A 23,056-nucleotide genomic window follows, 5' to 3' on the forward strand; every position below is an offset into this window, starting at 1 on the left:
AAAAAATGCATTGATAGGCTGTAACAGACAGTTATGTGTTGTCATGTTCAGGTGAATGTTGTAAGTCTTAAATTGCATTCATTGTGGTCTTTAAAAAAATCTTAAATTTAACTTGTTGAAAACTGCAGGGACTCTCTGAAATTGTATGCAAGTTTATTTATTTATTTATTTATTTATTTAAAAAAATAAAGATTTCTTGTGTTTCTTTGCTCAGTTTTGGTTTGTCCTCGTCCCCAAAGTTTCTTCCTCATCTTGTTTATTGTTTGGAAAAAATTGATAGGTATTCATTAGGGCTGCCCCCAGAAAGTCGATGAGATGAATCATCAGGCAGAAGTCCTTCAGTTGACTGACTTTCTTCAAGTCAGGCAGTCGTTTTTGTGTTGTTTTTCATTTTGGTCAGTGATTTTAATCTATTTATTTATTTTTATTTAGTAACATACAAAGTATGTAGTTTTAAAAAAAGTCATTATTCTATAACATAAGTCTCACATGTGTGCATTACAATAACAGGATAAAATTGATAGAAGCTTATAAAAATGCACAGGGATAACATCAGTGGGGAATCAAATATATTTTTGTATTTGTTAGTTGTTACGTCCCTTAGCTCGTGGTGGGAAAATGGAAGAAACATAAAACCAGTTGTAGTTGGTAAAATAAAGTTGTTTACTTACGTACTTTAAAAAATCCTTGTGGTTGGTAAATAAGTTTCAGCTCTTGTGTTTTTAGCTGTATCATTGTACACGGAGCAATGCAACAGTATATCAGGCTGTAAACTTTACAAACCAAGTCTCTACATCGCTGCAAATGACAAAACTAACTGTAATGGAAGCAGAGAAAGGTGATAGAAACAGAGCGCAGGTGACATGCTGTTAGCAGCCCAGGAGAAATGTATATTTATACTTATACACTCAGACTGTGTGGAAATCTGATGTTTTCACATCAGAGATGGGGGGCATTAAAAGTTAGTCTTACTGCTAAGACATACTCGTAGACTGATGGAGGTACATGTGGCACTGAACAACAACAACAAAAAAGGAACAAATCATTGAGTCTTGATATTGTACAGCAAAATTTTACAAACTCCTGAGTCAGGTACTGCCCAAGTATTCATGTCAGTCATGAAAGACAGTTGTTAGGTTGTTGAACTATTTCCCCAAAGTCCAACGATATGTGGTATTATGGGGGATGTATTCCTGCTGTCTGACCTCTAGCAAGTGAGAGGTGAACCATGGCCCCCATCCAGACCATTAGTCAGACACAATCACACAGCTTCATAGCAGATTAGTCTGCTGTATTAGGACTTAGAGCTCTATTAATGTAATCCCTCTGTTTTAGTGTGGCCTGGGTTTAGGGGCTTACATGTGCACACCCACACACATAGACACACACACTTAAATACATGTATGCACGCACACATACAAGCTGTTTGGGTTATGGAGTTCACAATCAATGGATTAAGGTGAAATTTAGACAGTAGCTTAATGGACACGGCACCGGCATTCTCTAAATGTGTTCTCTCTGAACAATCGCGTACACACGTGATGTGTGCAGAGTGTACTCTTCTTCCTGGGACTCATCTATCTGTTCATCCATTCCTTTTTATTTGTGTGCTGTATTTCAGTGAGTCTCATATAAGCACTGTCACATCCTTTGTGGTAACAATAAATGTCTTCCTCAGGGCTGATGAGATTGAGATGGTGATGACGGATCTGGAAAGAGCCAATCAGGTAATCCCGCTCAACAGCCCAACTGTACATTTTAACACAATGTTGTCCAATGTTTCCACTACTCCGCGATCCACAAGTTTTACAGAAAAAGCCACTGAGTTTGTTGAATTAAATTGTTATAATAAAATCTGTGTATGTACTGATGCAAGTAAATTTGATTTAAAGGATCTAGTCCAGTGATATTCTGTAGTTTTCTTCCTGTCAACGCATGTCGTGAAAAGATCAAAACCAGCAAGGAATTTATTCTACTAACAAGTATTGTCTCTGTATACAAAGCCTGGTAGAGCTTATTGTACCATAGAGCTCCATTGTTGTTCAAAAACTATTAAAAACTAATCAGTGAGCCACAAAGTCACACTGGGACACATGTTCCTTCATTACGTTGAACAATGGGCACTGTTTAAAAAAAGTTTGAGTTGGAGCACTTCCTGGACTCAAATTGAGTTTTCTGTGACATGCTCTTTTGATAGGGGTACATGTATACTCAAAAATTACGAGAACTTCAAGGCATTTCTTGAAAATCAAAATGCCTTTATTGTCATGGCATGGTCTTGTTGGACCTTAAAACAAACACTCCCACGTTTTTGGCATCAAGCCTTAGCTTAGAAACTATCAGATAAATACCCTTAATTTATTATTTAATTTCCTTTCGCTTGTTGATTTATTATATATGACCTTTATCCATTTTATGAAAGTTTCTGCAAAATGGAAAAGCTTTTTGGATGAAATCCCATTTTACTCTATCAAATGCCTTTTTCAAAGTCATCAGTAAATAAAATCTAAATATCAAGAAGAAGCCACATGTTATTTTATGATTAATTGATACTGTAGTTTATTTTGAGTTAATCCCACGTTCACAGCTGCTGTAAATATTTATTAGAGCACATAGTATGTGTTACTTTAGGGCTTCAACTAATAACTATTTTATGTTTTGATTTATCTGCTAATTATTTTCAGTTAATTGATTGTTTTAGTCCATGCAATTAAAAAAGGTGAAAATGACATCTTGAATTTTTTTTTTTTTTTTTGTCCAACCAGCAGTCCACAACCTAAAGCCTCTTCATTTACTATCACAAATGAGAGAAAAAGAAATACAATAGTCTTACATTTAAGAAGCTAGAACCAACAAATCTTTGACATTTTTGTTTGAAAAAAAAAAATTAATAGATTATCAAAATTGTTGGGAATTTATTTTATTTCAATTGACTAATCAGTTAATTGACCAATTATTGCAACTCAAATTTACATCATTTGTGGGAACGAGCAGGATTGGGGCTGAGATTGGCTGGCAAAGTTCGAAAGTTTTTTGGTTTTTTTTGCTTGTTTTATGGGATTTGTTGAGAGTATCAAAGATAAAATACATCACCAACACTATTCCTTTAAATACAAATATTCTTTTCTGTTCAGAATCTATGAAATTTGGCCTGTATTAACAAATAATGACTTTCTTGTTACTGTGAGGGCTGCTGTTTGTTTTACATGTTTGTTACACACCTACTAAAGCGGCTGAAATAAGCCCCCCAGCGCGCCCTCTGCCCTCGTGTTGTAAATATTCCTGTGGTATCTGTTAATGTCATTGTTGTTAACTTTCATTATTAGCCTAAGAGTATGATTTGTGGCTAAAGGGGTAGCATAGGCATGTAATGTTAATATTAGCCTGAAGGTTAGCGCTCCAACTATAATGCCACACACACAAACACACACACACACTATTCACACTTCTGATTTGAGGTTTACAGAGGATGACAGCATGGCCTCCAGCTCAGTCACAGACTTTTTATACGCTTTTATAAGGAGAAAATGGAAAACAGGATTTTTCTTTTAGGACTAGCAGTCCAACTCCCACCCAGTCAATAACAGCCCTCAATATGGTTGCAATTAGGAGCTCTGTGGAATCGGCTCCCTGTAACTCCTAATGATGGCAAGTTGGCCGGTGTTGCAGATGATTCCCAACTGGAGCATGGCAGTTTGGCCATAAATTTGAGGCATCGGGTATCATCGCAATTCTGAGGACTAATTTAATATTTTCAATTAAGGAAAAATCCACCCTCAGACATCGTTCCACACTTTGCATTCTCCCTACCTCGGCTCTGTAGTGTATGTTTGTTTATACTGGGAGGGGGTTGACTTCCTTTCATAACAGACGTGTTGGCTGGTAGAAGAGGATGGTGTATTGGAAAGCTTTATCCTTTAATTTTAATTGCCTTTGAATGCCACTTTCCCAACACTTTTTCCTCTTAAATAAGAAGAACTTTTGCTTTCTTGGTGTTGCTAATCTCTTGTCAGTTTGCTGTCTTTATCTAAATGTACCAAAGGCATTATTTCAAGTGTACTTGTATGAGGTACTCATACATTGGCAGTGTATTGCCTCCAGAAGATGGAGGTCAGCATGCCCCCAATTTGGAGAGACAGTAGAGGATTACCAGGATAGAAGCTAAGCAATGTACTGCTGTGGACAGGGTCAGCAACAGAGCATATTTTAGCCACTTTAATTAAAAAAAAAACATTCACCTTAAAAAAAAAACAATATAAGCTTAAGTGTACACTATATTTAGAATATATATATTTACCCTTTTCTGACAGCAAACCGCTGTTTTCTCAGCAAAATCTCCCACTCTCTAAACCGGCCAGACTCCATAGACAAAATCAGTAATTTTTCTTAGCAGTTGCTGCTCTACCACTGCCTCGATCTCTTAGTTTGTTTGTGTTATTGTGTGACTTCTGTGTTTTAAAAGGTTCTGATTCACTGAAGTCATAATAACACAATCTCATTAACATATTAAAGCAGCAATAGACCAGCAACTCTCTTGCTCTGCAAGGTTAAATGACTGATTTTTCCAGTGGAGTCTGGTTGGTTTTGAGAGAGCAATATTTGTCTTATAGAACGACGGTTTCCTGCCAGAAAAGGCTGTCTTGACGGCAAGTTAATTCTAAATATAGTCTACATTTAAACTGATATTAATTAATTTTATTTATTTTTTTATTTAAATTTTTTGTGTGGACCAGTTTTTTAAGTGGCTAAAACACATTTTGCTGCTGTCCCTGTCCACAGCAGCGCACTGCTTAGCTTGAATGCTGGTACAGCTTCAGCTTTTCCAAACTGGGAGTAGCCTGCCACCATCTTTTGTAGGTAAAACACTGAGAATTGATAAACACCTCGTACAACCCCACCTCAAAAAATCTGAACTATCCCTTTAATTAGGATTTCAACTGTTCTCTGGGGCTAGTGGAAAATTGAGATGAGATGAGGGAACATGTGTACTCCAAAAAAAAAACAAAAACTACATTACACAGTAGCACTGAATTGACCATTAGACTGATCTTGTTTGACAGTGTTACAATCTGAACCGGTTGATTTTTCCTTCAACTTCTCCTCCTCCTTCTCCTTCCAGCGAGCAGAAGCAGCTCAGAGAGAGGCGGAGTCGCTCCGAGAGCGGCTGTCCTTGAGTAACCAATCCCAGCAGCTCAGCAGCCCGGCCAAGGCCGACCCTGACACGGTAACACATTTCACTGCTTCACTGATTTACTGGAGGGCTGACAAAGAGGTATTGATAGGCTAAAGATCAGCTTGGCCTTTTTATGCCAGAGGCGATCGGCTGATTAAAGCTTCAGTTTATGGGGTGCTGATATTAAAGGTCAGGCATTGGATCAATAGGTGATTGGTGTATTGATTAACTGATTTACTGTTCCTGCACAACAGACTGCAGAGGTGAGACTTAGTTAACTTGGAGACTGAATGCCTCACTAAAGCTTGTGATAAATTACTTCTGATCACTGATGTCAAGGGGGAGGCTTTTTGAAATGATAATCAGTGCGTAGATCATCTTCTGACTTGCATAGAAATACTGATTGGTGTAGCTGTCAAAGCTGGAGTTTATTTTTGGCATAATTGGGGAAAAGTTCCATAATATCCGTTTATCATAATGTAATTTTAGAAGGTGAGAAAACTAGTCTTTCGCTCCTCCTCTTGGTTCTGTTTTCAGGCTTTAGAAAATCTAGCCAGTAACAGGAGATTGTGGACAATCACAGATTGGTAAAATTGTTGAGTCTCATTCACAAACTGTCAGTATTTCACAACCTGAGAAAGAGACTCAACAATCAGCTGTCTTTCTCTAGAATTGCTTACTGCAGGACTTAACATGGGTGGGTTTATAATCACTTGCGTAAGTTTTATTTTGCTCATTACTTAAAACGTCCATTCTCTTTGGTCTTTAGGAACAGTCGGGCGAGGTGGCATCCCACTCAAGTCTGGAGGCGGAGCTCAGGGCCAAAGAAAGGGAGACCGCCCAGCTGGTGGAGGACGTCCAGAGACTGCAGGCCAGCCTGACCAAACTCCGAGAGACCACCAGCTCCCAGATCACACAGCTGGAGCAGCAGCTCAGCAGCAAGACTGCCACTCTCAAGGTACCCACAGAAACACACAGCTGCAGTTATTTTCACATATTCTAACTAGTAATTTCTAATAAGGCTATTTCTGTATTCTCTTTCCTGCTTTGTTGTGTACTGTGATCACACCTGTAACTGGTTGAACACATTTACTCGCTCTGTTCTCTCATCTCGAGTTAAGTCGCTGAAATAAGTACATGACATGTAAAGATACAACAATTGCTTTTATTATTTTATTCTTTCTCATGTCCTCTCATCTCTTTGTAATCTACAGGAACTGGAGGAGAAACTGCAGAAGCAAGCTGACTATGAGGAGGTGAAGAAGGAGTTGAGGTGAGGAGCATGCACAGAAGAGTGTGTGTCCAGCACAGATCTATTTATTGCCTGTGTTTGATGTCTTTAACAATGTTAAATAAGATGCGTGTCTTCATTTAAGATGTGTAACTCAATTGAGTGCCCTCATGAAGGTGAAGCTTGTATGTCTGTAGCTTAATATTGTGCCATCCTGGCATTGTACCCGTCTATTCTGTCTTTGTCCTTAAAGGAATCGTTTGGATTGTTTGAAGTGGGGTTGTATGAGGTACTTATCAATAGTCAGTGTATTACCTACAGTCGATGCTTTTTTGTTTTGGGGAGCAGAGAGGAGCGCTTCACGGAAGGTAAGCAATGCTATTTTACCCACTTAAAAAAAGGTCCACCTAAAAACAAAAAAAGATTTTCAACTCTTAATGTTCCAGTCAAACATCACAGAACATGGGAGTTGCTGGTCTACTGCTGCCTTGATCGGTTAGAGGGTCATTGTGCGACTTAAGTGTTTTAAAGGACCATTCAGATTGACCAAAATCACACAATAATACAAACAAACTAACAGCAGTAGACCAGCATCTCTTGTATTCCGTGACATAAAATTACAGATCTTGCCAATGGAGTGTGGTTGAGCAACAGTGAGTGATGTTTGATGGTGAAAATATTACAAATATAAAGTACACTTAAACTGATATTGATTGTTTTTGGTGGATCATTTTTTAGGTGGCTAAAATATGTAAATAAATAATTAATAAATATGTTGCTGACCCTGTCCACAGTGTTTCATTACATATGTTGCCTGCTAGTATTCCTTTCTTCTCCAAAGGGGGGGGGGGGTGCTGACATCCATCTACTATAGGTGATTTGCTGACTGTGGATAAGTACATCAGACATCACACCCCACTTCAAATAATTTGGATATATCCCTTTAATATAGTGTCTCCTGCCCATCTATCCTTTATTTGTCCTTAGAGACATAAATAGAAAAGCTAGCATGCCACACAGTAGATGTGTGTGTGTGTGTGTGTGTGTGTGTGTGTGTGTGTGTGTGTGTGCACATGTGTCTTTGGAGTTGGTTCGTATTGAATTTTTTTTTCTCTCTCCTCAGTATCCTCAAGTCTATGGAGTTTGGAACATCTGACTCTATGCAGGTAAAACTCACAATCTACAGACATAGATGGCCTAGACTAACTGACTATAAAAATTAACATTTGAAGTGGGAGGCTGGAGCAGAGTTAAGCTGAAAAGTCCCATTTTGATTTTCCTTCCATTCGTCCTCTCCATCAGGACTCATCCAAACCTCTGGAGGTGCTGTTGCTGGAGAGGAACCGCAGTCTTCAGTCTGAGAGCGCCGCTCTACGCATTGCCAACACTGAGCTCAGCGGTAAGTCTGTCCAAATGTAAGGTTATACTAAGGGCTGGATTCATCAGCACTGGCCAGGCTGTCTTCACAAAATGAAAGAATGCCCGCAGAAGTGGAGTCCAGTGTTCATGGGAGCTTAGATGAGGGCTCAGCTGCAGGTAAGGCTGTGAAGAGATTGCATCAGGGTAATGCATACATACATACTTACTGTATGTATGCATGTAGATTCTTTTTCTCTGAGAATACTTAAACTATTAATATTTTTGGAAGGAATTTGCATTATTAGGTCATCAGTTTGCAAAAGAAATGCTTTATAATGGCGCAGAAATGTTGATGCTGTAGTGCCATGCTTCATAGAGGAAGAAAATGTGCATCTAGTACCACTGAATACCACAACAGGAGGTCAACCTGAACAGTAACAAAGTTGCAGTACACAAAAATGAGGACAGCATACTATCACCATTACATCAGGACTCTTGCCCTCTGCAACAGTGTTTATGGGTTTGAAATGTCATGGCTTTAGGCTTGAATAGTTGAATAGCTTTGAATTGATTAACATTCACAGTAAGGGGAGCTTACTGTCTTACTCAATCATGTTAAGTCTCAATGGTTATGCATTAGAATAATATTTCTCCCAGCGCTTATCATCAAGATGGATTCTAGTAGCTACCAGACTGAGAAAATATAGTTTATTTCTCTATTTGTTTGTGGTGAATGTAAAAATTTCATCAGTCTTAACTCTTCTGGAAAGAAGTGAAACGAGGCCTTTACTCAGAGTTGGTGGAGCTGTGCAGTCTTTTGGTGACATCCATCTGTTTTCTGTTCAGCCATAAAATGTTTTTCAAAAAGAGTTTTATTACTCCAATTTTTTTCCTGGATGTATTTTTTATGAACTAAAGACTATGATGCCGCATCTACACTGGAGTTTAGCTGTGTTTAGGAGCACGCCACTGCAGCCGCAGCAGGAAGAGGACTCACATGGTGTATTGGCTATCCAAGGACATCATTTTACCCTGTCCAGTTACTTCCACTGTGCCTGCGAGAGAGACAGAGAGGGACTGAGCCCTGGGCCAAGCTAATCTGCCTAAGTGGCACAGTGTCAATTGTTTTTGTTTGTCCTTTTTTTCTTCCAGGCTGTGGCTTACAAGAAAGGTTGAAATCACAAATGCATGGGCACTTTGTCTGGGGGGGTTGGCAAAAAAGGAAAACAAAGTTCACTAATTTGGAAAAGACTTGATTAAGATAGCTTTCAACTTTTGTTTTATAATTTTTTCTCTCTCTTTTTTGGAACCCCTTTTTTGTTGGCTCCCCCATAATGCATGGTGTGTTTGACCTTTCTTGTAGGGTCAGCCGGGCGAAAAGGGACAGAAGAGTCCACACCGAAGGAGGAGACCATGCCCAGCGACCCCTCTTCCTCTCCCCCTCCTCCTCCCTCTCTTCCTTCCTCCTCCCAGCTCCCCCTGTCTCGCACTCACACGGACCCCCTCAACACTGCCACCACCACCAGCAGCGGAGAAACGCACCCTTTCACTCCTACGGGCATTGGACAGGACTTCTACTCTCCCGTGTTCCCTCTGGTGGGTGGTAAGATGGCGTTGAACTCCCTGATTCAGCGGCAGCTGCTCCAGACCTTCTACTCCAAAGCCTTGCAGGAATCATCTGGAATCCCCAGTGGGGCTCTACTGTTCACCCCCTTCACCCCCACCCTGAGCTCCATCCCTACCTCCACCCCCGGCTCTGGTTCTGCCGCCATCCCGCTGGCAGCCAGCAGCCCCCAGCCGCCTCCAGCCAGCCCAGACATGGCTCCCGTTAACGGGAGCAGCACCGCTGGCAGCGCTCCGTCCCCGTCACCCAGCCACTCTGACGCCACCACGGGAAGTATTTTGGATGGGGAGGACATGGACACAGCAGAGATCGCCCGACAGGTGAAAGAGCAGCTGATCAAGCACAATATTGGTCAGCGTGTGTTTGGCCACTACGTGCTGGGACTGTCCCAGGGTTCGGTCAGTGAGATCCTGGCCAGACCAAAGCCGTGGAACAAGCTGACCATCCGAGGGAAGGAGCCCTTCCACAAGATGAGGCAGTTCCTTGCCGATGAGCAGAACATCCTCGCACTGCGCAGCATCCAGGGACGGCAGAGAGGTGAGCCTGTGTTTCTTTAATGTGTCAGTGCGTGCGTGAGAGTGTGTCTGTATGTCCTGCATGTGTGTGTGCGTGTGTGCGTGTGTGTGTGTGTGTGTACAGCCCTGCACAGAGCCATTGATTAGCTTGTCAATATGGACTAGCTTTTTATTTTTCTTTCTCTCTTCCTAACTCCCATCCTGTGCCACACCTGTGTGTTCTGAGTGAGTTCCTAGTCACGCACTGATCCCAAGAGCCTCTCCTAGCTATCGCAGTCAATACAGAAACCTTTCACACATCAATAGTATTGATCGGTGGGAACTAGGAGGAAGGCAGGGGTACTGTTAACTACGGGTAGATTCGATTAGCCTGGGCCTGCTTTTGTTAACGCATCAGGACATTTCTGATTGAAGGAGGTCTCTGTGGTACAAAAAAATAAAGTCTACCACCCTATCCTCAACATATCCATGTTAAAAATAAGGCTGCAGTTAGTATGTTTCTGTTTAATACTTACTATTAAATATTTTATCCCTCACTCCTCTGTCTTTTTTACTAGTTTATATTCCTGTTAGAGATAGAGATTTGATTCCTACCGGGGCCACAGATGGTGAAGATCGATGCATTTATGGTACCATAATGTGCATTGGATGGAAGTGTCCACACATTCCATATATTTGTAGAGCATTATAGGGCACCATATAGTCTAGCTATAAAAGCAAAAAACAGAAAACACACAAGTGTAACATAGTGTGTGGTATATTGTTTTTAACAGAGGGCTCAGGCCAGCCCCAGCTTAGCCGAGTGTTTCAGGATGTTCCGAAGCGGAGAGCCCTCTCCAATACAGCTTCACACACAGGTCTGTCCCCTTCACACACAGAGATTGTAGCACGTTCTGTCTGTGTGGCATGTTTGTGTTGGGGTGAACTGTATCTATGCTGTGTGTGTGCGCGCGCGTGTGTGAGAGAGTTGCCGTTTATTAATTTGCGGGCAGACGCACAGATATACATGTGCCTTGAAGGTAACCGCACAGTTTCAGTGACTTGCGTCAAAGGAAAAGCCAGCATGTGTATTTAGGGATTTTATTGGTAGTTGTTATTCTGTGGGGAGCATTTACTGTACGAACCCTGTAGCACGTGTGCATGTGTGAGCTCCAGAGGGACCAGAAGAAATTATGACAATCCCTCCAGTGTAGTTGCCTTGTAGCTCAGTGGTGGGAATGTTGTTTTTTGTGCTGTGCTATGGTGTAACTACTTGATGTCCTTATAAGCTCCGTTATTGTTGCTTATCTCTGTGTTTTAATCTGACACGATTTTTCATCTCCTCCCATTCCCTCTTTCCTCTCCTTCCAGGTAACATCACTGCCCGCGTCCGCACCCCAGAGGCGGGTTCAGATGAGGCTATCAAGTCGATTCTGGAGCAGGCCAAAAGAGAGCTGCAGGTGCAGAAAGCTGGTGAGTCTTTTTTCTTTTCTCTCTCATCCCCAGAGGTGGAAAAAGTCCACACATTCTTTACTTGAGTACAGATAATTGTGTTAAAAAAAAAAAAAAAAGACTCAAGTAAAGAAACTGAATCAGTACTTCTGTTTTTACCAAAGTAAAAGTACAGGCTCTGAAATATACGCAACGTATAAAAGTGAAAAGTTGCACTCTGAACTCGTACTCTCATTTTTACCGTCTTTTCTGTCCAAAACTAACTTTACCTCACCTTTTCTTCGCAGTCGAGTCTCCCTCTGCCCTCTGCTGTTACATTGTTTTTTCTTCTTGTTACATAGTTTTTTTTTGTCTTGTGGCATCCTTTACCCATTTTTCACCTTTTTACATATTTTTTCATCTTATTGCATAGTCTTCCATTCTTGTTACGTTTTTTTTTTGTTATGTCTTTTTGTCTTTTACATCAGTATTTGTCTTTTATGTTGCTTTTCAGTATAGTGTGTCTTTAACATAGTTTTTCTTCTTGATGTCTTTTGCGTTGTTTTATGTCTTCTTTTGACTTTTTCATCTTCTTACAATTTTTATGCCGTGTTACTGTGGTGTTACGTCTTTCACATTGTTTTTTTTTGTCTTGCACCACACACATCTTTTACATCATTTTTTATCGTGCTAGGTGTTTTTCATCTTTTATGTCAGTTTGCCTTGTTATGTCGTTTTTTTGTCCTGTGTCATTAACATTGTTTTTCCCTTTTTTTGACATTGTTTTCATCTTGTTCCATCTGTCATTTGTGATATGCATTGATGGATACACCAGGCAATTGTCTTTTCTATGTGTTATTGTCCCATCCATTTCAATTGAAATCCATCTTGATGTTGACAAGGTGATGCACAGTGATTCAAAATAAAAATAATCAGTAATTCAGCTCAAATGCATCAAAACTGAAGTAACAAGCTTGTTTTGAAAATAGCAGGAGTATTAAGAATTTATTTGTCTGACAAATTTTTACTTTTACTCCCCGCATTGTAACACTATATTTCTACTATTGCTAAAGTGAAATACTGATACCTGAAAACCAGGACAGTAACAAAGTACATGGACGTAGTTACTTCCCACCTCTGTTCATCTCCAGAGGACTTAGAGCATTGAGGATAATACAATGTGGCGGTGAGTGTTAGCTGGCGTCTCTCGTGACGGCCCTCTTCTCTTCCCTCAACAGACTTGTCTCATGCTCAACCCTCGTATGCAGGACTGAAAGGAGGGGGTGGAGGCGGCACAGGAGGCGGAGGGGGCAGCGGATCAGATGAGGCTATCCGCTCCATCCTAGAGCAAGCTCGCAGAGAGATGGAGGCCCAGCAGGCTGCACTGGAGCCCATACTCAAAGCCTCGTCTTCTTCCTCCTCGTCCACAGCTTCGCTATCTCAGAGGGACCTCCTGAGCTCCCCACTCACTGCTCCTCTCCCCCCTTACAACCCCCTGGCACTCTCCCTCAAGAAGCCTCCCAGCTCCCTTCTGTCCTCCCCGTCATCCCCGTCTCCCATCCTGGACTTCAGCTCCAGTGTGAAGAGAGAGGGCAGGGCCTCTTCAGGGATTGACATGTCCTCCGACGGAGCTCTCAGGCTGGGTCGCAGCTCCGAGGGGGTGGCGCGATCTGGAAGTTCTGGAGGAGTGGGTTACTGGAGAGAGCAGTGGTGGAGCAACATGCATACAGACCACCGCAAGGCACTCGCCAGCCAGACAGGAGAGGATAACTACAGCCAGGAGGACTCCAAAGAGGTGAGAAGAGGCAAAAAAGGCTTGCGGCTGGGTGATACTACTTATGAATAATAGCTTAAAATCTTGTAGAACATCCATTATCCATCCTTTTAACAGTACTATTAGTTAAGAGCTGTTTTGGTATAATTCTTTACCTTATGGCATCTATAAGCTTAGATTTCAGTTAACACTTTGTATGTAGACTGTATGATGATCTCACTTACTGTGATGCAGATCAATATACAAGAAAACATCATAAGCATGTGTCATCCATAAAACATCCATAAACATTGAAGCTAAGCAAGAATCGAGCCCTTGCAGAAGTGGTATTCATAGGTGTAGAAAAAAATCCAAAGAAGATGAGGAGGAGAATGTGGACCCAGTCGTGGTGAGGGAAAAGAGGCTAACTTGGTGTGCCAATTTTGCAAAGAGAGCTTGATATAATGTTAAGTATTTGAAGAATCCCAAGGTTGCAAGACTGTGACAACAGCCATCATTGAACCTCTCGCGCAGTGAAACGTAGAGACACTGTTTTGGAGCTATAACCAAAGATATTGCCACATTTCTTTCACGTTGGTTGTCTTTCATCTGGGACAGCCCAAAATGGCAGTCTTTAACTGGCTTTAGTACATTTTAGAATGCAGACCTTTTACTTGCAGTCGAGTATTTTTAAAGTGGGGTATTAGTACTTGAATACTTTTTGTACCTCTGGTTAGCACACCCACAGCCTGCACCTTACCGGCTGAACCTTCTTCAAGGAAGGTGGACTTGTGAGTAACCTGTGTGTGTCACAGAGGTCTAGAGTGGTTTATTGTCAAAGTGAGCTAGCTAGTTAACAGCTACAAATCAGGCTAAAGACAATTAAATTTTCTTTCCAGCCGCAGCAAAAATCCCAATTACTTAAAGCTGCTGCCTAGCTAAGTTAGCTTTTCATAGACCAACTCTGCTATGAAGAGTACATGATGGCGGCGTGGGTTAGGGTTAGGGTTACATTAAGTTTACATTAACTGGAATTTTATTTCTTTTGTGTGGCAGCAAACACAACATACAGCCTCTCAGTAACTATTATACTGTGACCTGAGCTGCTCTACACCGTTTATGGTTGACTAAGGCCACATTCAGGCAGAATTAGCCATTGCGGTGATTAGTTGTGTGACCGTATGGGGGTGTGCGGGGGTGTTTATTTGTGCCTAGAGCATAACTGCTGTGACCCAGCTGTTGAAACTGGGTACACAAAATAGTCATTAGAGTTAGAGTATCATTGTTTGATCTGTGAACTCTGCCTGAATAGCATCCAGTTTCAGTAATACTTCAGACTGAGTGGACCAGTCAGGTCGCCAGCCCATGATTGGCCACCGCAGCGTGACATCGGGTTGCTCCTGTCCAAAAGTTGACTGTGACTGAAATGACTGGCATTTTATGAAGTAATGTCCCTCAGTGGCTACTGGTAGAAACATTGAATGTTCAGATATGACAATATGGTCATCTGCTATATAACATATTAATTCATACTTGAGAATATCGAATATATTCGATTTATCGGCCACTTGCCAAAGTTGGCAAGTGGCCGATAAATTGTGTGTGTGTGTGTGTGTGTGTGTGTGTGTGTGTGTGTGTGTGTGTGTGTTTCTTCTGCCCCTGCTGTTTTTACTACTCTGTTTTTACTCTACAGTGGTTGCATGTCTGAGCCATTCTCTGGTCGTGTGTTTCAGGGAATATTGAGTGACAGCCTGTCTCGACACAAACCGTGGAACAAGTTGAACCAGAGGAGCAGAGAGCCATACCTCCGCATGCAGCCGTGGCTCAATGGAGACCAGGGGCAAAACACACACATCCAGCAAGCTCAGAACCAAGGTAAACAAATCACATGCACACACACACACGCACACACAGAATATGGATTCACAGAACCAGGCTCCTTGGGCTAGAGCATTACTCTGAAAGCCTGATTAGAGCTAGTGGCTAGTTGTTACTGTCAGTCTGTCACTCACCCCACCCACCCTCCTCCTCCCACCACCACCACATCCTCCTCCCTCCTCCTCCTCCTCCTCCTCCCACCATCCCCCCATCCTCAGTGCTGTGGCAGTGTCAGCCAGCAAGCTGCTGGTTTGTCATGTCATAGACAAGTTAGTGTTGCAGCGCCAGATGGCAGCTCCGTGTGTGTGTGTGCATGCGCGTGTGTGCGTGTCTCTCTTTCTCTCTGGGGGTGTAAACAGCAGCTAATGTACACTGACAGCTCCTCATGACTGCTCTCTTCCAGCCTGCTGAGCTGCACAGCAGTACTACACAGACAGAGACAGGGAGATGAAGGAATAGGAGGAGGAAGCCAAAAAAGCTTCAAACTGAAAACTTAAGCACCTTTGCTGTTTGTTTAACAGGAATTAAATTAATTGATGTAGTATGACTGAAGTCCCTCCCAAACACAGCAGGGAGAGGAGATGAAACTCTGCTTTCTCACATAGAAACATGTCTTCTAACCTGTTATGATCCTTTTCGCCCTGTCTGTTGTGCTCAAGCAGAGGGTACTCCCAAGACGTCTGCCAGCTGCAGCCCTGCTCCAGAGTCGCCCCTCAGTTCAGCTGAGGAATCTGTCAATGGCCTCACAGGGGATCCACTCACCTCCCAGTCCTCCAGTCTCAAAACTCTGTCTGAGGATCCCTCAGGTGGGGAGTCTCAGCTCGGCACCCCGCTGCCCGTTCCCGGCCACTCGGGTCTCAGCATCCAGGAAATGGTCGCCATGTCTCCTGAGCTCGACACTTATGCCATCACCAAGAAGGTGAAGGAGGTGCTGACTGATAATAATCTTGGTAAGAAAAACACAGGATGCTGTCTGTCTGTGAGGTTTAGTTGCTGTTCCTCTTCCCCCACTTAGCTTTCCATAGAGCTCAACAGTGACCACCCACTTATTCAACAGCTCAGGTTTTGGAAGTGAATTTCCGGTTCGTTCACTCCATTGATGTTTCAGAAAATTCTTATATAAAGAGTTTTAACCCTGGAAACAAGTCAACCAAGTCTGAGATGAATCATGACAATAAACTTTTGATTTGCAACAAAAAAAAAAAACATTGGATAACTGTTTTTGTTTGTCATTATTATAGTGTTTGTATTGTCAATAACAGTGTTGTAATGTGTGCATATGAATTATATTCACATCAGCATAAGCCCATTATTAGTAGGACTCATGTTAGCTACCTTATCAGCCAGCCTGCTAGCAGAACTACCTATTCATGAGGGTGGTAAATATTTTCATGGTACAGTAACAGCAAGCTCTACCAATCAGGGACATCACTATTACACTCTAGAGTACCAGAGTTGGTATCATGTGGACTTGTAGTTTCTACAGGAGCATTTACAATGGTTTCGTAATCTCATAGCTTGTTTTCAGTCTACTTTGGATGGTTACAATATTATGTCTAATAATCTAAATCCTTTATTTCAGAAAATGAATGGGATTTTCACTTCCGGAACGTCACTGTTGAGCTTTATTTGGGTTTAAAAAAACGAAATCACATTGTCATTATTTTGACCAATAATGCAATTGCAGTAGGATTCATGAGGAGTGGGAATGATCATTTTTTCGTCATAATTTTCATTTTCACTGGAAAAATTATAATCATGATGTGATGTTTGTTTGGGTCTGTATCAAACAAGCAATACAGTACTTCATTATAATGCTGTTTTGTTACACATTTTACATTTATCAAAAATTGCAACTTTTGGGATTTGGGCATTGCACATAGGCATATTGCGATTTCATTAACATTTAAATTAATCATGCAGCCCTGCTCCCCATTGATGACTTTTTCAGCTTTTGAGTCTATTCTGTGAAATGACGATTTCATCTCACCCCTCTCTCTTTCTCTCATGTCTCACCAGGCCAGCGTCTGTTTGGGGAGACTATCCTGGGTCTGACTCAGGGTTCTGTCTCAGACCTGCTGGCCAGGCCCAAACCCTGGCATAAGCTCAGCCTGAAGGGCAGAGAACCCTTCGTCCGCATGCAGCTCTGGCTCCAGGACCCACACAGCGTGGAGAAACTCATGGACATGAAACGCCTGGAGAAGAAAGGTGTGTAGTCAGAGCTCAGTGAAGAGAAACAGAACAGCATGCCTTCAGAGATAATGAACAAAAGACAAAACCTTCATGTTATCTGCTTCAGCATTCATTTACTTTATAAATACATTCACAAAAAATAAACCACGAGTAGCAGCAGCCTTTGAATTACACATGCACATCTGCACACACAATATCCTTTGTGCAGGACAGCAGAGCATGTTGTGCAGATCACAGTCATCTTGGTGTGATGTCAGTACCAATCAGGACTGCAGACATCACATACTGTATTAGATGTGACAGCTAGGGGACTGCCGGGGGCCTGCTTACTCACAGTCATCAGCACTCCTCTTCATCATCGTCATCATCATAATAATCACCAGTGTCTATAAGCTCGTATTTTTGTCATTCGTTAGCCCCCGCTCTATCACTCCATCATCCTTTATTCCCCTCTGTTTGCATGATGCGTTTAAGAATCAGTCAGGCCGCGAGGGGACGCCTCGCCCTCCTCACTGCCTCACAGTGACCCCTGACTGCCCACTTCAAGCTCTCTCTGTAGCAACGGGATACGCGTATCTGAACCTGCCAGCAGGCACAAGCATCCAGCATCAGTTTACGCTCCTGATATCGCGAGCTACGCACAAGGGCAAAAAACAAAAGTGACCTCACACCAGTGTGTTTTGGGGCTTGGACGGGCGGGGTTGCTCTCCATTCAACTTCGTTTTAGATTATTGACCCCAAAGTAATGCATCCAAATAGCAACAGGGGGAAAAGTCCTGCCTGACAGCAGAGCCCAGAGCAAAGACACAGACCTTGTCTAGAGCACCCGTATTTGACCTCTCACCCTGGTGGTAAGAGCCTGTGAGGCAGCACACAACTTTCAGAGTGGTCTAACCTTGCTCTGAGGGGCTTTTCCCCACAACACTAATATATCTGGCAGCATGTATCGGGGTTGAGAAAATGTCAACCTCATGCAAAGCTGCCATGAGCTGTTCATTTTCAGCTGCTGGTGCCTGGAGTGAATGGTGCTACTTGTTTGCTAGAAAATGGAAGAGATGCTTTCATTGTTAGAAATCCAGAGAAAGGCAATAGCACCACCTAGTGGCTGATGAAGAGGATGGCTGGGTTGTATTTTTTAGGACAGTGTCTGATGCACAATAGGTAACATTTCCTGGTGGCATGCATCCGTGAAGCACGCAAGATTCACTGTGACCGACTTCTGACGAGCAAGACGATCTGACCCAAACCACAGTCTGCTTAGCACAAGTTGAGCTCAGGACAGTGTGATTCATACAAAAAAACCCAGAAATTTCCTGTTTACCAAATATCTCTGTATCAATATTTATCAATATTGTGATACATTTGGAGGGATGTCAGTTTGATGTGGATACAGTGACTAGTGAGTAAAGGCATTTAATGGAACATCTAGAACAACCTGGTAAGTTCAGAAAATTACAACACTATATTATAATGCAGCAACCTGCTCATTTTGCTTTTTAGACCACCAAGACTGGAACATCACATGTCCAAACATAATCACACCCAGTTCAAACCCAAGTTCAAACTCTTCTTATAATTATTCTTATTATTATCATCATTACTATTATTATTTAAGAAAGACCATAAGTTACATGGTTAGAAGACTATAGTGGACAAAATCTTTCTGAATAATCTTCCGTCAATCAATTAATCAAGTAGCAGAGCAATTATCACATCTCTAGTCCAGTGAGCTAGTCCGTAATAGCTGTGTGGACATGAGTATTGTGTACGAAGTTTTATATTCATGGACAAAGATACCAGCCTCTGTTAACTACAGCGCAGAGAGAAATTAGTTCACTTCAGATATCACTCATTTTCTTAATGAAATAAATGTGTTTACCGAGGGACTGACTTTCCTCTCGTGTTGTCTTATTGTTTCATTTTTCAGCTTACATGAAGAGGCGGCTGAGCTCCTTGAGTGACGGCCATTCTGTGGACGGAGGCTTGGTGGGGCCGGATTATATCCAGGGCTCCCAGAGTCCGGGACAGCAGCAGCTGAAGAAGCCCAGGGTGGTGCTGGGCCCCGAGGAGAAGGAGGCCCTGAAAAAGGCCTACCAGCAGAAACCCTATCCCTCCCCGAAAACCATTGAGGAGCTGGCCTCCCAGCTCAACCTGAAGACCAGTACTGTCATCAACTGGTTCCACAATTACAGGTAAGAGATGCACTTCAATATTAAGCGAATGTTTACATCTCAACCTTGAGAGTAATGAACTAAATCTAATTTGATTTCCATGTAAAACAGCTTCTAATCATGTTTGCTTTCTTGATCATAATTCACAGGTTTGTAATTGATAACTTTATATATATTAAGTAAATTTTCTTGAAGGTTTTTGTGTTTTACTGAGGATATTAAGTCATGTTGTATTGTTAAATAAATAGTCATTGTCTCAGATATTCAGGGTTCTACTTTAATGTTTTTTTGCACTTGCCCAGTCAGGCAAGTAGGTCAGAAATCTGTTGCCCAAATTCAGTTTTAACAAGCCCCTGTACCAGTTGCCTCATTTGTCAGCAGTTATCAAGCTTGTTTTTTTTTACCACTTGCCTGGTCAAACAAGTAACTAGCTAGACACTAGCAGGCATATCTTTATTGTTGAACACTGATAGCTCTTGCCTGGTTCTCATTATTATGCGATATTGTGAGATCAGTGAAGTTCAAGATGCTTTTTTGTCTGACAAGGTAAAATAAATAAAAAATAAAGTTTTATTTCAGGATTTGAGTGGCGTGACTGAACTTGTGTGTCTCTACTAGGTCACGTATCCGGCGAGAGCTCTTCATCGAGGAGATCCAGGCAGCTGGAGGGGTAGGGACTGGCAGTGAGGGGGGCTCCCCGTCCCTCCGGGGGTCCAAATCAGGAGAGGGGGACAGCTGTGATGGGACAGAATCTGAGGGCACACTGGAGACACGCCAGGGACTGGGCATTGGCCTGGAGGATCACAGAGGAGCATGCAAAGACCACGACATGGAGGCCGAGTCTGAGGCAGGGGGCTCTAATAACTCCCCTGCTGAGCTAGACTGCACCACCTCAGGCTTAGCCGGGCCGGGCTCCAGCTGTGGACAGGGTGGACTGGGGCTCTTCAACCTCACAGAGGCCTCTCCCAGTAGCTCTGCCTCTAGTACTAACATCCCAGCCTCTGGCCCTGCCAGAAACCCCAGGGACAACAATCTGCGCAAGAAGAAAGCAGCCAATCTCAATAACATCATCCACAGGCTGGAGAAGGCTGCCAGCAAAGAGGATCCCTCAGAGTGGGAGTTCTAGCTCCCCCCTGACCATCCTTCATCCCTCTTGTCTCATAACCTCACGACCTCTAACCTTGGACCCCTCCTGCTCTGTTCCAGTCGGAGAGTGGACACAGCCAAAGTCAAGCTCAGCAGCCATTTTTATTACATAAAAGCTTTCCAGAAAGAGGAAAGAAACAAAGAGTGGTTGGCAAAACCCTTAAAAAGAAGATTTACTGAATACTTAGAAGAACAAAATAAGAGAACTTGCGTGTCTCTCCTTTTTTTTTTAAACTGAGTTTTGTTTTTGTACTGAGAAAAGCACTTAGCCGTCCTGCTGGCCTCTGGCCCTGCTGTACCTCCCCCTATCACCAGCCACTGGTGCACCAGACTGGTTAGTCCTGAGCTGGGGTGTGACCCACAGCTGGGGTCCAAACCTGGACTCAGTAACACAGACAGGCAAGGCCTGACACAGCAGCTGTCACAGTGATAGACACTGATAGATGATAGATAGAGACAGGAACTCTCTTACAAGAACTCTCACTTTCTTAAAGGAGATTTTTTCCGCTCTTCTTCTCACCTCCCAAGTGTCCACAAACCTCCCCTCACTCAGTGAGACGCCTCATTTTTCACACTGTAGAGTGACTGTTACAAACCCTTTGCCTTTTTCACTCACTGCGTGTGTGTGTGTGCGTGTGTTTGTATGTTAGGGGTTGTGTCAGTGTGTACCTGCGTGTGTGTGTATATATATATAAATATATACACACACCCAAAAATGGTGTGTGTGCGTGTGTGTTTGTGTTCTCTTCTCAATGGCAGCATGTTTTCTTTTTTATCTCACTCCTACACTCTTAAGAGGGTAGTGGAAGGCCTGCCGGCTGAGCTGCCATGGTTACTGATGTAAGAAAGATGAACTTTGACCTGTTGTGTCCCATATCCTATCCTGCTGACAGCCATGTGATGGCCAGAAGGATCTCTTAATTCCTCACAAACACACGCACTCATCTGAAGAGGAAGGAAGGAAGGAACCCTCTTTTTGCCTCCTTTAAACCCTTCTTTTAAGGATGAAGGATGATCTCTTTTTTTTTAATATTGCAATTTGGTTGCCAATAAGAGATTGCACAGTCTATTGACTCTAAAGAGTACAAAATAGGGAATTTTAGGAAGCATTTTTAATTAGTACAAAATAAGAACAGAAAATAAGAGAATAACAAGTTACTGTTTTTTTTAAAAAAAAAAAGAAGAAACAAATTAGAATGGAATAATGTTGCGTTGCTGAAATACGATACAATGAATTCACGTAGTACTGTAGCTGTCTGACATGGTGATACTTTACGTGTCTCTTGTTGTTTTTAGGTCGTGCACGTCACAGCTCCGCCCAGCACTGGACCTGCTGGGTGTGTGTGTCCACTGCACCACCTGCAAATTTTCTCTGTTCACAAACACACATCCTTTTATAGGCCAAATCAGGAAGAGTGTGTGTGTGTGTGTGTATGTTTGTCTGCGTGTGTGTGTGTGTGTGTGTGTGTCTTGTGTGCATTTGTATTTGCCTGCATGTAAGTCAGGGTCGAGGTCAATTCACTCGAAGTTAAATTTAAGATTATCAATGAACATTTCTGACTGAAAAAATGGGTTTTACTGAATAAATTGTACAGAAGCTGATTAATCTGTACTATCAAAGTGAATTTACCCCAACCCTGGTATGAGTAGTTACCACTCTCCTCCAGTCTATCCTGTATCCAGGGATGTAAGTCTTTTTTGCATTGAATTCTACTGTATACACTACAAATTATAAGGCATATCACCTCCTCCCTGTCCCACACAAGCCCTCAGTGCCTGTCAGCCTACTGCCTCCCCTTTGTGTGTGTGTGCGCGGGTGCATGTACACACACGCCTGTTGATAACATGCGTGTGCACAAGTGTGTGTGCGATCGAGGAGTGTTCAGTGTTTTTTCCAATGAGTTGGGTCATATTTCGTATCTACTTGCACACACTACTAGTGCACAACTGACACCCTTCTTTAAGCTGTTTGATGCGTTACCATTACATTAATCTTCTCACAAAAGTAGTGTAATACTATGATTTACTGTAGCTTGGTTTTATTGCTATTTTGCATTTATAGTTTGGTTTTTATTCTGCTTATTTATAGGTGCTGTATTTTTCATTTAATGTCTTATCATTTGAGTTGTCTATTTTTTAAGGGATTATACTGTTCCTGAGGGCAAGTAACATTTTTATTAGACGTATAGACTGCCGGCAGTATTGGTTAATATTTACAAAGATGTACTAGTTCTCATTTGTTTGTATATTCATGAATCCTAAAGTTTAGTGTCATTTCAATAGCTTTGAAAGATGTGTTTGCTACAGTTCATGCTCCCATAAGCATAAAGCTTTTACCACAACAGTTATGCTCTTAAATTGCTAGCTAGAGAATCAAAGGACATATCAAGATCAGTGAATATATGATAGCATATCTCTTTTCCTGTTTTCTATTCTCCAGTAATGTTTTTTTTTCTTTTTTTTTCTTTTTTTTGGCTGTTTCTTGGGCAAGCCCAACACTAACGCTCGGCAGGGCATGCAGCTTTTTTTTAGATAGCATCCGCCCACTCGTTAATCACGTTAACGTAACTAAAGGGATAGTTTGGCGTATTTGGAAGGGGTTA

The 23,056-nt window shown here is 42.2% G+C and overlaps 1 protein-coding gene across 2 annotated transcripts in view; it reads left to right on the top strand.

Annotated features, from left to right (window-relative positions):
* cux1a (cut-like homeobox 1a) overlaps positions 1-22,925 on the top strand; it is a 76,418-nt gene extending 53,493 nt beyond the window's left edge. Inside the window, exons 9-23 of one of the 2 annotated variants that reach the window (XM_084717772.1) lie at positions 1,679-1,727; positions 5,120-5,224; positions 5,943-6,131; positions 6,388-6,446; positions 7,528-7,570; positions 7,707-7,803; positions 9,127-9,924; positions 10,676-10,759; positions 11,253-11,354; positions 12,551-13,107; positions 14,799-14,940; positions 15,606-15,893; positions 16,963-17,151; positions 19,064-19,328; positions 19,926-22,925. In XM_084717772.1, coding sequence (XP_084573898.1) covers positions 1,679-1,727; positions 5,120-5,224; positions 5,943-6,131; positions 6,388-6,446; positions 7,528-7,570; positions 7,707-7,803; positions 9,127-9,924; positions 10,676-10,759; positions 11,253-11,354; positions 12,551-13,107; positions 14,799-14,940; positions 15,606-15,893; positions 16,963-17,151; positions 19,064-19,328; positions 19,926-20,433 — 3,475 coding nt within the window. In that variant the 3' untranslated portion in view covers positions 20,434-22,925. The remainder of the gene's footprint in view (positions 1-1,678; positions 1,728-5,119; positions 5,225-5,942; positions 6,132-6,387; positions 6,447-7,527; positions 7,571-7,706; positions 7,804-9,126; positions 9,925-10,675; positions 10,760-11,252; positions 11,355-12,550; positions 13,108-14,798; positions 14,941-15,605; positions 15,894-16,962; positions 17,152-19,063; positions 19,329-19,925) is intronic. The other variant, XM_084717773.1, reaches the window with a different exon arrangement.
* The last annotated feature ends 131 nt before the right edge of the window (positions 22,926-23,056 follow it).

This window comes from Lutjanus erythropterus, chromosome 4 (genome assembly GCF_056507025.1).
Source record: "Lutjanus erythropterus isolate fLutEry1 chromosome 4, fLutEry1.hap2, whole genome shotgun sequence".
NCBI classification, from domain to species: domain Eukaryota; kingdom Metazoa; phylum Chordata; class Actinopteri; order Lutjaniformes; family Lutjanidae; genus Lutjanus; species Lutjanus erythropterus.